The 15,060-nt window shown below is 40.2% G+C and overlaps 1 protein-coding gene across 2 annotated transcripts in view; it reads right to left on the reverse strand.

The window, feature by feature from the left end:
* The window catches only part of LOC137284669 (extracellular serine/threonine protein CG31145-like), an 86,396-nt gene that overhangs the window by 24,586 nt on the left and 46,750 nt on the right, over positions 1-15,060 (reverse strand). For both annotated transcript variants that reach the window (XM_067816577.1, XM_067816576.1), the window contains exon 2: positions 11,689-12,506. In XM_067816577.1, coding sequence (XP_067672678.1) covers positions 11,689-12,248 — 560 coding nt within the window. In that variant the 5' untranslated portion in view covers positions 12,249-12,506. The remainder of the gene's footprint in view (positions 1-11,688; positions 12,507-15,060) is intronic.

Here is a 15,060-nt window from a genome sequence, read left to right on the forward strand (position 1 = left end):
GTAATCAATGAATAAAATAATTCTAAGGAAAACGAATTAAGGTTTGATCTGAAAATCCACACAACACTCATTAGCACGTCATATGAAGAATGTTGTGTTCCGTCGTTTAGACTTTAGTCCATGCAGTCCTGTAACAAGAAGCACGCAACTGTACCTTATACTCCCATTTAAAACACAATGTTAGCCTCATTAAATCTGACAAAAAAAGTGTCGAACGCAGCTTGAGATGAACATATGGTTGGCGAGAGTCAGAGGATATGTTTGGTTCGATCGTCAATAAAGAGTCATCTTTAACAGTGAATGAAAGAAATTCGAGACGAAAATTCCATGAATACAGAAGCCGGGTTGGCGATGCTGGTTTCATGTAAATAGGGAGCCGTGTCTAAGAATATCGTCGAACAGAAATCTGCAGAAAGGTCCGTGTCATCGCCAGAGTCCGTATTGATGAAGATGGTTTAACAAAATGGGGTCCGCGTAATCCCTTCTGGGTCCATATTAACGAAGATGGTCTAATACAAAATGGAAACTGTATCATCATCAGTGCCCGAATGAACGAAGATGACCTAACACAAAACGGGGACAGTCTAATCGCTGTTGGATCCACATGGTTCTGGAATAGATGCAGTTCAAGCATTCGTTTACGCAAACGTTAAGCTTAAACGATCGTTTTCTCACAAACAAAGCTGTAAAAGTACAATTCAAACGACCTTTCTGGTATAGATGAAACAGCAAGGTAAAGCTCAAAAGGCTGTCACGGGACAGGTAACGTAATGGGATCGTTATGACACAGAAAAAAATTTGACATCGCAATACATACAGACGACTTAGTTCTATGACTGCCGCCAGCCAGAGTCAACGAAGGCCGTCGTGAAACATAGCTGAAGAACAGGATCGAAATCGGACACTCTAGCAAAGTTTTAATACCACCTAAATGCACAGTTTTGCAACCTCTCGGGCTTGCACGAAACAAGCGGGCTTGCTACGAGCCTGATTTGCGAACAGTCAGGTAGGGCTTCATTACTATATGTGTCCCGACATGCATCCCTTCATATACACCATGTTCCCTTACAAACAAAACCATTTCGACCAAACGTTACCACAGTCCTGATTACTACCAATTCCATGCCCCACCCGGTAAACTGAAGTTCGGACTCCGTAACATATGACGGACTGACGATAGAACCCCAAATATTATTTGACAAAACAAATTAACATTCAAACTGAAATGGAGCCCCGATGAGTTGTAGCATTCAGACCTGACGCTGTGGGAAATATACCCCGCTTCATGAAGGGCTTTAGATTTGCAGTAACAACCAGATGGACCGCAAAGTAATACGCTTTAGGTAACTATGACGTAGAATGAGATATAGAACATGTGATGTAGAACAGCGTTGAAAAGAACGTAGGTGGGTGTGTGGTAGTTTCCTTGTCTGATTCCCCCATTTCACGCATATTCGAACAATGAAACCTCGGTCTCTGAACACCGGGTGACAAAGTTCATTCATCTGAACAATCATCTGTTCCACTCACTGTGAAAATTACGCCAGAGCGTCCTAGCCGCACATATTTAAGACATACGGATTAAGACGTAAAGCTTGCTTAAAACGAAATGAGAGTTGTCTGGTTTTATTCAGCTCAGTCTAGTACTGGTGCGATTGCTCACATCGGTGTAATGTGTGAAGCCCATTTCTGGTGTTCCAAGAACAACAGCCAAGCCAGTGTTGTCGGCACTCTAGAAATTGGTAAGTCAAAGGTACGACAAAACATTTTAAGGATAATAACCTCTTGCTAATTGCTTAAAGAGACATTTTGGTGTAGATTCTTAAATCGTTTTCAAGCTTAATCATTTCCTCACAAACTTCTAGAATGGTGATGAAATAGTTTGTTTGACACCTGCAGAGACGTGGCAGTTGACATCTTTATGAACAAAGCCGTCTGCTTTAGTCAAACGTAAAGTCGGAAACACAGTTGAGATACCCGCAGCAAACACATCACCATCGGATACCCATTGTTTATGTTTAATTCACAGGCGGATCCTGAAATTTTGTTAAATGACCATTGAAACTCGGATAAAATTGAAATGTACACCCCCACCCTCATTTTCGTAAACTTTTACTTTTCAGTATATGAATACATTCAGTTGTTCGCTGTGTACATCCCACGTTAGGAGGCTTACACGTGGTAAATAGTAAGCTCATCGCATCGCACAATCCCTACGCAGGTATGAAACAGTTAAATAACACCTAATAAACCAGTTTCTCACAACCTGTTGTCCAGTGTTAATAGATTCCACTGTTTCCATGTTTTGCGCAGGGAAATGGCTCCTACACTTGCAACAACAGATTGCATTAATGTCACCAACACCGAGCAATAAATGTGTGCAAAAATAAACAATCCTCATAGCACAAGGCATTAATGATAGATAGGGCTCTATTAAGAGAAGAGGATGTCTCCTGTCTGAGTGTTAGCCACTGATCCTAAGGTTTGGCTGAAACACACAATAGCAGAACGTATTATCAAAGATATTATTCATAACAGAAAGCAATTCATACCTGGGAGCGTATTACGTACTGATTGCAAAAATAATTTATTCATTATACAGTATTGTATTTTCCTGTTATCGTAATTACGGATACAATCGTTTGACATGGTTTGACGTGCTCGCCGAAATGAATTACATATTAACATAAAGATGTAGAGGTGTCTAAAGTTAAACATATTCTGGTGTTCTTTTCGTATTTCAGTGTACGTGAATTTACCACAGAGAATCAAAACAACGATGACACCAGGTGTTGATATAGATTTAGAGTCCGGAGTACAGTTTCACGGTTATAGCGATTCGTGGGGTTTTCACGATTGCAAACAATCTGTGATCACTGAGAGTGTTCAATGGAGTTAACAGACATTTGAAAGGTGTCAGTAAATACGTATACGGTATCGTGCGTACATTTGCAGTGAGTTTAGTTTTACGCCGCTCTTAGCTCTTTTAGAATACGGGGAGAAAACCCAGTATTGCGCTCTCTCTCTCTCTCTCTTTCTCACTCACTCACTCACTCACTCCCTCACGAACGAACGAACGAAGATATCCCAAAGTGAGGGGGTGGTAGGGCAAACAATCTTGAAAAACACGTCCCGCTTCCAGAAGACGTGCCTTTAAACCTCGGCTGACACATCAAACTATCACATTTAAGTAATAAATTACCTACATTAAGCTTTTCCTTGGACATGAAAGTATGTGAGCGGAATTATTCTACTTGTGTTTTCTAGGTCGATTCGGTAAGCAAGACGTCGGGCGGGACTGAAAATGATAAATATTAACCTTTGACATTAACACTTGCTTTTTGCGCTTGTGGTGGAACACAAGGTCGCTAGAACATTACGTAAGTCGTAATGACTTTGACCTTATCAAAACCCCGCTGCAGCCAGCAGCCTTAACCCGGGGGTAACCTATACAAACAATCATTAATCGCTGTCGCCTTGTTTTTTTTCTGGTATTTGCTTGAAAAAATGAAGTACAGCCTAGTTTCTATTTGCACAGTGTGCTCCCCCAACGGTTCTCTGTGCCCGTGTTGTGAGTGGCCTGGCGTTAACGCCGTGACGTCATCATGCCTGGGTCAGAGTAACCTTATCGTCTCGCCATGAGAACATCCGCTGTTTTCAATACTGTTGTTGCTAAGTATAAACAATATTCAAACATAAGGATTGTCATGTTTTTTTAAAACTACGAGCCAATAGTAAATGTGCGTATATGTTTGAAGTCGCTTATTCGGTACTGAAATAATATGTTGTGTGTTGGGGTTTTCTTTAAAAAACCCAACAGTTTTACAATTTTCCAGTGAGTGAGCGACTTTAGTTTTACGCCGCACTCAACAATATTCAAGCTATATGGCCGCGGTCTGTTCATATTCGAGTCTAGACCCGACAGTCCAGTGATCAACAGCATGAGCATCGATCTATGGTATAACATGACATATGTCTGACCACCCGATCCCGTTAAAGTCATGCATAGGTAACTGAAGACCAAGGCAGTCTCCATTTCAGTCGGGCATCTCTCTTCTAGTTATCACAATATTAATATTTTTCGTTGCGAGATAAAAACTACCACAGGTATCACATGAATGATCAATGTATGCAATACTACTAGCTGCTATTCCACAACTTTTTAGGTAGTGAGTTCTCAAAACCTTTTGACCTCCCCTCGCATCAATTTCGTTCAGGCGACGTCCGACAACATCACTCACAGAGCAAAGGGTAATTAGGACGTACTCTTATAAACATAAACTCCCGGGGCTTCCTTATGGTAACAAGCTTTGCCAAGGTTAACCTTAACTCCCATTCTTTAACATTGGACTAAGGTTACCTTTATGACTTACGATCACCTTAGTGCTTAGCGTAAGGAGGCCTGGAGTCTTATATGACATCGTGTGATTCATCGTATCTAATTACAATATATCTACAAAATGAAAAACTAAATAAAAAAGAAAAAAGAAATTAAAAAGATTTTTTTTTAAATGTCTCTCAAGCACCTCAAGGACAGGACCATGTTCATTTTTGTAATTTCTAGAGTGAGTGAGTGAGTTTAGTTTTACGCCACACTCAGCAATATTCCAGCTATATGGCGGTGGTCTGTAAAATAATCGAGTCTGGACCAGACAATCCAGTGATCAACAACATGAGCATCGATCTGCGCAATTGGGAACCGATGACATGTGTCAACCAAGTCAGCAAGCCTGACCACCCGATCCCGTTAGTCGCCTCTTACGACAAGCATAATCGCCTTTTATGGTAATTTCTAGAGCTAAGGGTAAACTTGCTTATTCATATTTTTGAATTCGAGTCTTTCAATTTACTTTCCAGAGTTTTCGAGAGAGGCTAGAACTACAATACCCCAAGGACCCCCAGCCTGATTGTTGGGACCGCTTAAACCCAAGGATATCTTTGGGTGACTGGGACCCGTCTAGTGGTGTCGGGACTGTAGCCCGACATATGTTTTGATTCACTCTTTCCTTTATTCCGCAGCATTCAATCCGTTTGTGATCAGTTGTGCATGCATAATGTTTGCCTTTGCGCCCGAAGCATTCAAGATCAGCTTGACGCGAATACATTACTGGGGACAGTGTGAATAGAGTTATTGCTTTTCAAAGGGGACATCATTGAACATGTGTATATAGAGCGGAAAGATTTCCATAATGATATATTTTTACCAGTTGAAAGTTCTGTGTCTAGCACCGAAACAGCGTATTTCGTGTCCGTATCCGCTACTAATACAGATAACGATAAGTGGAAGCTCGTTTACTCAAAATACTTTCAATCGAGACAGATGTATCGGGTTATTCCTATTTCGAAAGCTGAGTTTATATGTACCACGTACGTGTGTGTGTGTGTGTGTGTGTGTGTGTGTGTGTGTGTGTGTGTGAGTGTGTGTGTAGTTTTACGTCGCTTCCAGCAATATTCTAACAATACCATGACACACACGCACGTACGCACACACGCACGCATATCAAGAGTTGTTTTAAACACGCCTCTCCATATAGGCATAATAGTATTGCTTAATTGATTAAAGACTGAACATGACTTGCTTTATTGATTAAAGACTGAACATGACTATTCTACGGGTATCTGAAATAAAACATTCAGAATGAATTCGACAACTCATTGTCAGCTCAATGTCAAAGTGAAATTGATGAGTCAAATAATTATGAAATAAACATATAAAACGATACCAACATCCGTTTGCCATTTAATTTCTCATCTAAGATTTCCCAATATGAGGAAATTCTCCCCATAAATGTCAAGCCCTATGAACTATCCGCCTTATCACATTGAGCGCCCTTGTCAGTGTTGTATAAGATTAGGTTGTATTACTTCAGCAAAGTGTCAAGATTAACACATCCGCGAGATGACATAGTCCTCGTTAATCTATAGATCAGGCGTGGGTGCAACAACCATTCCTTGCTTGGCGTTAATATCCAGGCCCAGGGCCATGACCTTTAAACTGTGTGTCTTATAAGCAAAAAGGTAAGGAACCCCGAGACAATTCCGTGCCTCTCAGAGCACTTAACACCGAGTGACAGAGAGAAGGTTGTTCACATTTCGTCTAAGCATCAAAGAGGAACGAGAGGCGATAAAGTGAGTCGTTCCAGAAATCGATGGGCGTTGCAATACTAATGGCAAATAGTTAAATTAAGTCGAATTACATCAGAATTGAGTGTTATTTGTGACGTGGGATAGAACATGAAAGTAGAAGCACTAACCATGAAGATTATTTCAAACTACGCTTTGAGAGGCAACGTCGACCAGTGGGAGATCTTTCCCATGTCTTTTATTTAACCGTTTCAGGACAACGTTTGAAACATGGTTGCGTATTGCAGTACGACTGAATAATGCAATACTTGCCGTCTGTTAGTGAGTGAGCATAGTTTAAGTCGCTTTTAGCAAAATTCCAGCAATATTAAGGCGAGGAGACCAGAAATGGGCTTCACACATTGTACTCATCTGGGGGATCGAACCCGGGCCATCGTCGTGACGGGTGAACGCATTAACCACTTGGCCACCCCTCCTCTCCACTTGCTTTCATTTTTAAACATGTACAGGGCGTTGGTCAAGCCACTATAAATATTACAGGTTCGGTTTGCACACGTGGTACTGTTTCAAATTAGGATTTATTTATTTTTTTAAAAAAACAACAAAACCCAAAACAGGTTTGTTCACGTTACCTTTTATATGTCATTGTAGTACACGAGGACATTTGGGCTGACAACAAATGTGACACGAGGGGACAAACATGAAATATAAAGACCACCCGGTATTGGATAGCGTATGTTATCTATGCAGTTCTCAATATTTCAGGTACGGTGAAGTAGCCTAGTGGTTAAAGTGTTCGCTCGTCACGCCGAAGACCCAGGATCGATTCCGCACATGAGTACTATGTGTGAAGCCAATTTCTGGTGTTCCCCGTCGTGATATTGCTAAAAGTGACAGTAAAGCTAATATTAACTCACTCACACAATATTTAAATATATATTCCATGTGTAATATTTTAAAGAAACGTGGCAATAATAGTTAAGTGTTTTGCTCAATATTGTAACACGAGTACATCAACAAAAACTATAATCCTGATGATATTTATATCCAATTCAATGTCTCTTATTCGCTTTGTCGGTGAATGAATGGTTATCTGCACTGGAAATGTGTCACTACGGGAGCGTCATCTCGGATTCATGTAAAGAAATGAACCTCGGCAGAAATATTACAGATTAAAATTGGCGTTATAAAGAAACGAGGGTTAAATTTAACTTCAATCGAATTAAAGAAAACATGCCATCATTGTCGTTTACGGGGCATACGATCTCAAGGCGTTGGGTATAGTGAGTACATTTAATGAACCCGAAACCATTGATGTCAACCTATTTATCCTAAGTCCATTTATATGGTAACATTTCGGGAAGTCCTCCCACGTCACGGTGACCAGCTGTATCTCTTGTTGAATTGTAACTTGTCGTACATGCTGCTTTGTATCAATCGGATGTGCTCTAATACAGTTAGAGTGGTATATATTTGCACCAACACCTTCATTTACAGAATTACACCCACCCACATACATCCACCCCCACCGCCACCCCCATCAGTAACCCATGCTTGTTGTAAGAGACGACAAACAGGTTCGGGTGGTCAGGCTCGTTGACTTGGTAGACACATGTCATCGGTTCCCAGTTGCAAAGATCGATACTCGTGCTGTTGATCACTGGGTTGTCTGATCCAGACATGATTATTTACAGACCGCCGCCATATAGCTAGAATACTGCTGAGTGCGGCGTTAAACAACAAAACGGTCTCTTTGTTTCTGGGAGTCTTACAGCAAGTATCGTAACGATATTGACAGTAAAGTGATGATTTTAATGTTCTCCATGACCCTACGAGTGATTTATGAATATTAAACCACTTTCTGTATATATAGCTTGTTTGGTACTGAAAGAGGTCAGTGTTGGTACAGAGGATGAAAACTTCATGACACATACATCATCTATTATGACTTACAAGATCCTATGTACCTGAGCACACGAAGGGGTGACAGTCTCAAAATGGACAAATGTCCCATTTCAGACGTCTGTTTCGTCGTAATCTGTCACACAAAACACGTCACAATAAAACACCGAGGACCCCTGACACGAACTTCGTCCTGTGCGTGACACTTAAAAATGTCCGACGGTATTTAGACAGTCGAGAGGATGGTGGCATCCAATAGGATCCCAATGTGCTTGACAGTTTCAGTGGGACTAAATACATGGTTGACAGTATCAAAGACACATATGGTAGCCCGTACGTTTGTTAGTATCAAAATGAGAGGGAGGACTAGAATATGCTTGACATCATCAAGGCGAAACACTGACAGTGTAAAGGTGACACAGCGGACCAGTGCCGGCTTGACAGTATCAAGGTGACGCAGGGACCTGTGCAGGCGTGACAGTATCAAGGCGACACAAGGGATACATACAGGTTTGACAGCATCAAGGTGACACGGAGGACACGTACAGGCTTGACAGGATCAAGGAGACACAAGGGATCCGCACATTATTGACATTATCAAGGTGACAGAGAGGACACGTACAGGCTTGACAGGATCAAGGAGACACAAGGGATCCGCACATTATTGACATTATCAAGGTGACAGAGAGGACACGTACAGGCTTGACAAGATCAAGGTGACAGACAGGACACGTACAGGAGACACAGATGACCCAATACCTTTGGGCCTCATGACAGTATAGTCTTGGATAAATCTTCCCATGCGCTCTACATTTTATTACCCTTCCCGGAATGACAAAACCTATAAACGCACATTACATTGCGTTACACAATCAATGTCCATTCTTTCAAAGCATTCTATAATAAGAGTTGTATTTCTGTTCTTTCACAGTTCTCCCTAATAAGAGTCGTATTTCTACGACCTCACTGTAGAGACTAGCAGGTTTGGTGGCACTCTTCCCCTCCAATTCTCTAATAAATAGTCCATATTTTACAGATTGGTAATTACAATCTTTCATGTCTTCAATTCTGAAAGAATATGTCCCGTGAAGAGCCGGGTTAGAATTTGCATTCAGCAAGCGTATATCTGGATCGGGTGGTCAGGTTCGTATCCCAATTGCGTAGATCGACGCCCATGCTGTTGATCACTGGATTGTCTTGTCCAGACTCGGTTATCCACAGACTGCCGCCATATAGCTGGAATATTGCTGAGTGTGGCTTTAAACAACAAATAAACACAATCTGAAACGATTCGTCTTCGTGAAAAGGGTATATTGTTCAGATTCATCAAATCTGTGATGCGGAACACTGTATAGCTTGAATCAACCTTATTACTTTCAACCTTTTCACAGAGTCACATTGTCAAGCATCAAACTTTATGGATGTACATTCTTTCGCTACATTTCCCACGCGTGATATCAGGTCATCTGTTTTTCTAACAGACTTCATGAATATTCAGAGTAAGTAACAATGACGAAGATGACGACCATGATTGTATTTGTCAATGGATTAAGGGACGTGTTGGCGTTTGATGAGACGGTTTCCGGTTTGTGATGTATGTATCAGTTGTGTCCATTGTTACGTAGAGTAGTTTAGCATCAAACAGGCAACACATGCATTTTTTATCACGACATTGTATCGTAATGAATACATTTATTTGACCAGCACGCGTATACCAGTTCCCTGTCAACCTATTATCAGTCAAGAGGTGAAACCAAAAATCTTATTTATTTATTTATTTATTTATTTATTTATTTATTTATTTATTTATTTATTTATTTATTTATTTATTTATTTATTTATTTATTTATTTATTTATTTGAGGAGACATGCTACCCAATAAAAAATCACAATCACCCGCCTTGCCATGGATTATGAACGGTCCCTTATCAGCGAAGATCCCTTCCAAACACACCCATGGAACGTTCAGTGAGGCAAACTAATTCCCTTTTCCTTCCTTAAAAATTAAATGTGAAATATTGCCTGCCACTATATTGTGTACAGCGTATAGACGCTACGTGTGGAGAGAAGTTAACGATCTGAAACAGAATTTTAAAACGCATCCTGTGAATCTGACGCGTATCGTCGGCTCTGACGCACCAGCACCAATAAATATATTGATAATTTACCAATTTCCTCCAGGAAAATGTGATGTTAAAATTGTACGCCGCGATACGGATGTTGTTGTAGTGTCCATCTTCTCTAATAAAGGATATTAACTGACAGTGCACCGTTTGACTGGATACAGGTACGGTCTAACAGGCCAGCTTACGTCAGCTGTGTGAATGTTATTTTCAAATAATTTTAACCTCGGGTATAATTATTGTCGTTTCAGTTATTTACGTATCAATATAGACATCGTATCAGTATTCATCATTAACATGAGAGACACTGAATTTGGTTACGTGCATTTAAGTTTTCAAAAGTGTTCAAATGTTATTGAGGATCTTCAGTTCCTGACAATGACTGCCTACTGTCTCATTGCTTCAACGTGGCTGATACCAACTTGATGCTTTTCATAAGTGTAATCTCGAAGTTTGACTGAATCAGCGTAGAAGATAGAGCACTTCCTTTAGTTCACTTTAGATCTTGTTTAGGCCTATGAGATATTGAATCGGCTTATAGTAAATTATACACAAATGAGACATGGGAACTGCTTGTAGAAATCATATATACACATATGCGACATTGGAACTGCTTGTAGAAATCATATATACACATATGCGACATTGGAACTGCTTGTAGAAATCATATATACACATATGCGACATTGGAACTGCTTGTAGAAATCATATATACACATATGCGACATTGGAACTGCTTGTAGAAATCATACATACACATATGCGACATTGGAACTGCTTGTAGAAATCATATATACACATATGCGACATTGGAACTGCTTGTAGAAATCATATATACACATATGCGACATTGGAACTGCTTGTAGAAATCATACATACACATATGCGACATTGGAACTGCTTGTAGAAATCATATATACACATATGCGACATTGGAACTGCTTGTAGAAATCATATATACACATATGCGACATTGGAACTGCTTGTAGAAATGGTCCCCGGCCCGCTAGCCGGAGGATAGCAAAATTCCAATCGGGTCAGTGAATCTCCAGAGTCACTGGTCCTACTGGCTAGTGATTTTTCATGTGGTCATCTTGTAACATTATCACTCTCTCCGACCTATTAACTTTTAATACACTTTTTAATTCATACAAGATTATGGCATCATAAAACTGCTTATCATATTAGTTGCTTAATGGTGAAACCTGTGTCTTGCCGGCAATATCTTAGTCTCATCTATTTTGGTAATCTTTTCCTTAGTTTCTTCATTCAGATATCCGGCTAGAAAATTATTTTGTGGGCTAGCTAGGTTTCAGACAAAACCACTGACTAGCTGACTAGTAACACTGAAACAATTTCGCACACTGATTGGATATATGATGTATTGATATATGAGACAATAACACCACCTTGTGTACTATTATATATCGACTACATGTATATAGTCACTTAAGACAGGTTAACTACACAGGGTAAATGTACATAGATATATGAGTCATTTGAACTGTTTATAGGTATTTAATATAGACATATGACATAACCATAATAAATAGATGCTGAAGGCATCAAATTCACTTACCCTTTGTAATTCTTGTAAACAGGTAGGCCAAATCCTCTCCTCCTTGAACTTTTTCGGTACATCCGCAAAAACTTTAAATATGGAACTCCGTCGTATGTAGAGAAGGGAAAGCTTTCGTTGTTTATTCTATTAAGAACACGTAGAAAATTATCCAGTTTTTGGTCGGAATAATTAGATTTGAACGTCCTCGGGTTCGAACTCACATTCTTGTGGTTTTCTTGACCGTGTTTTAGGGTTTTCTCTGAGTCTCCCTCGGTGGCCTTCTGAGGAGGCATATAGTTGAGTTTATAGGGTTCATGGTCACCCACACCAACACCCTCTCCCTCAGGACTAGTGTCACTGGTGTAGTTGCTCTTGTTCAGTCTCTTCCGCCAAGCAGGCAGGTGGGCCAGTCCCGCCGAGTCCCCCAGGTCCTGGACGGGGTGGGGCTGGCTGCCCCCATCCCCTTCCACAAGGGTGGCAGTGTTGGATAGTCTCAATACAATCAGAGTGTTGAGACAGAGTACAGTTGTACAGATGACACACACTATAGCAGAAACTTTCCGTCTACAACGAGGCATTGCTTAGTTCACATATCAACTCATTTTGAACGTTTCTCCCTCTGTCTATATACCGACTCAGCTATACCAGCGGTGAGTGCAGCTAAACTCCTCACACCGCCACACTTCACACCGGACTGACGGCACGGCGTATTCTCCGCTCAGGGTCAACCTACCAGAGTCACTGAAGTGGAGCTTCTCTACTCGCCTCACTGCCTTGCTTCACATCAGGGTAACTGCTCGCCTCCCAGCGTTCCCAGAACCTCTCTAGATGTTGATCTGTGGGGGGAAAATGAAAGAGCGTGTTTGAAGACTTACTAGGTCAGTAGCTATGGTTAGTGTTTACACAACCAGCTGACCCCGCGAGCAGGCCACACTGATAAATACAGACAACCAGCAGATAAACCGGTTTGGGGCAAAAAACATCACATAATACAAGATTAGGCCACTTGTACGGATATAAAACGCTTTTTGCACGATTAAGGTTCTACTTAAACTTAAAACCGAGGAGAGACGCATTTGCTAGTTCGACAAGGAGAACATAAACTACAACTACTTGAACCTAGGGTTGATTCGTTATGACAGATTTACAAAGCTCGCAGCACGAGTGTATCCCTTTGAAATATTTGGCTGCATGCTGCTTAATTTAGTTACAGAATTCATCAATAGGCCCCGTGCAGAAATAGGTGTAGTGAGGCATGATTTTTCGTTAATAAAGCGTAAATATATACACATTTAATTAATATCATTATGTGTGTACATGAGCAGAAAACGTATAAAATAAAGCCCACGTGAATTCGGAAAACGCTCTTACGAGCAGTTCTTCTATATCCCTTGGGACGCTCCGAATGATTAGACTTTACATTCAGCGGCTCATGTGATTCAAATTGGGTAAACTTGTCAAAATATCCTCTTTTCTGACTCCAGATACGAGTCTAATTAAAACCAAGTGTTGATTTGGAATAATATTTTATTCTACCCACATGGGCACAATGTGTGAATTAAGCTTACTGGGATATTGTTTAAAGCGGCGTGGAACAAAACTCACTCACTCTAAAATCACCTGACCTAACCTTTAACCTCTGGCCCCAACTGATAAGAAACAACTGACATTGTGGACCAAAGTATTTTATAGTGATATATGTTGAAAGATATTAATATTCCTTTTCTAATTTATTGATTCTTTGAAAAATAAATTTGAATTGTATTAACGAAATGCATCATATTATTTGTCCACATACTCTAGTGAAACAGACACAGCTGTTAAACAAAGGGAGGTTGTTCAAAGGTAATTATAATTCTTTGTTTTTCACAATGGTTAAAGTAACATTGTTTGTCCTTTCAATATTCCTGGACTTCAGTTCGCGCTAAATATTTACTCAGTTGGAAGGACAGTGTTTATATTTGACTGAATTTGGCGTTTTGGCGTGGTGTTTGTTTGTATTCCATAATTATTAGAAAAAAATAATTTCATCAAGAATCTCATAGGCGACATTACAAGTCTAGAAAACAAAATTGTTTGTTTTACAACGCATGCATACAGAACATAGTTCGTGTTAATATTTACGAACATGTTAATATGCGAAATATCCCATTTTTAAAAAAAAGAAAATATACATAAAGGGTTGTTGTTAATATGTCGTGTTTGTGCCTTTGCTATGTTACCTGCTACCAAGGCAATGGTCACTCCAAGCCTTTAAATATATCTGGTTAAGACAAGCTTAATATCTCTAGTAGATTAAGTAAAAAGTTAAATTATGCATTTTCACACACACTTCCCATCCCTCTGGCTCCTCACATGAAATCGCGAGTCCATTTTCAGGTGATGAATCAATCCATAATGTGTTCAATAAGTGTTATTGACCACCTCATTATGTTCAAGCTTGGTCCAGAGAAGATACACTTACACAGTTCCGATTGTCAATTCCGAAATATCACGAAACTGTACTATTGATGATTAGTTGTTATTACTTGCATACGCGAGGACATGTGATAGTCATTGTTGTATCCAAAAACAAGTTGGTATATCAAGCCGAGCAGATTCCTATTCTTCATCCGATATTTGTGTAAACACATGAAAACATCCGATTGTTTAATCCATTCCGATGTATATATGTCATACGTGACACATTCCAGCGATCACACGAAACATTCCGATTGTTTCATTTCCAAACTTACTGTGTTTGAATATGAAATAATGCAGCCACGAACTGAATTTAGGCACGTCTTCTTACAAACAGGAAAATTTCAACAAAAACATCACTTGGGAAACAGAATGAATCGTGTAGAGGATTTCATCGGAGTTGTTCGAACTACAGCATGCATGGCTTTCTGCAACGGTCGACCTTTCAGCCTGGGGACCGAGCAGCCAAAAGATGTGGGGTAATTTTGTTGAGGGTCTGGAGTGAAAAGGACACTCACAATGGTTATTTAAGTGCTGATTATGGAAACGTTATGCTCGAGTACCCCTCTAGAGAAAACCCGCGGAGAAATTTCAAAAGATAAGAATTGACAAACTAATTACGCTCTGTCGCCATCCAATCAGAGACCGGATTAAGTCTGAAATCCGACTTCTCTGCGTCTCATGCACGCTCCTTCTTCGGAGTCAAAGGCTGCATCTGGGTTTGGATGCAGCACAAACTGAAAGCAATTTCTGCCAGGTCGTGGTTTTAATTAACATCAGCTTGTACACCATGCCCGTCTAATGCCCGATTTTAAAGAAATTACTACCGTGTCAATTCTATAGAAAGGGGGGTAACCGGAGACAGGCTGAAACCTGATCCACGCTTAATCAGCAAGTAATCGCAATAAAGGAGGTCAGATTTTGTGAGAA

This window comes from Haliotis asinina, chromosome 5, assembly GCF_037392515.1.
Source record: "Haliotis asinina isolate JCU_RB_2024 chromosome 5, JCU_Hal_asi_v2, whole genome shotgun sequence".
Taxonomy (NCBI): Eukaryota; Metazoa; Mollusca; class Gastropoda; order Lepetellida; family Haliotidae; genus Haliotis; species Haliotis asinina.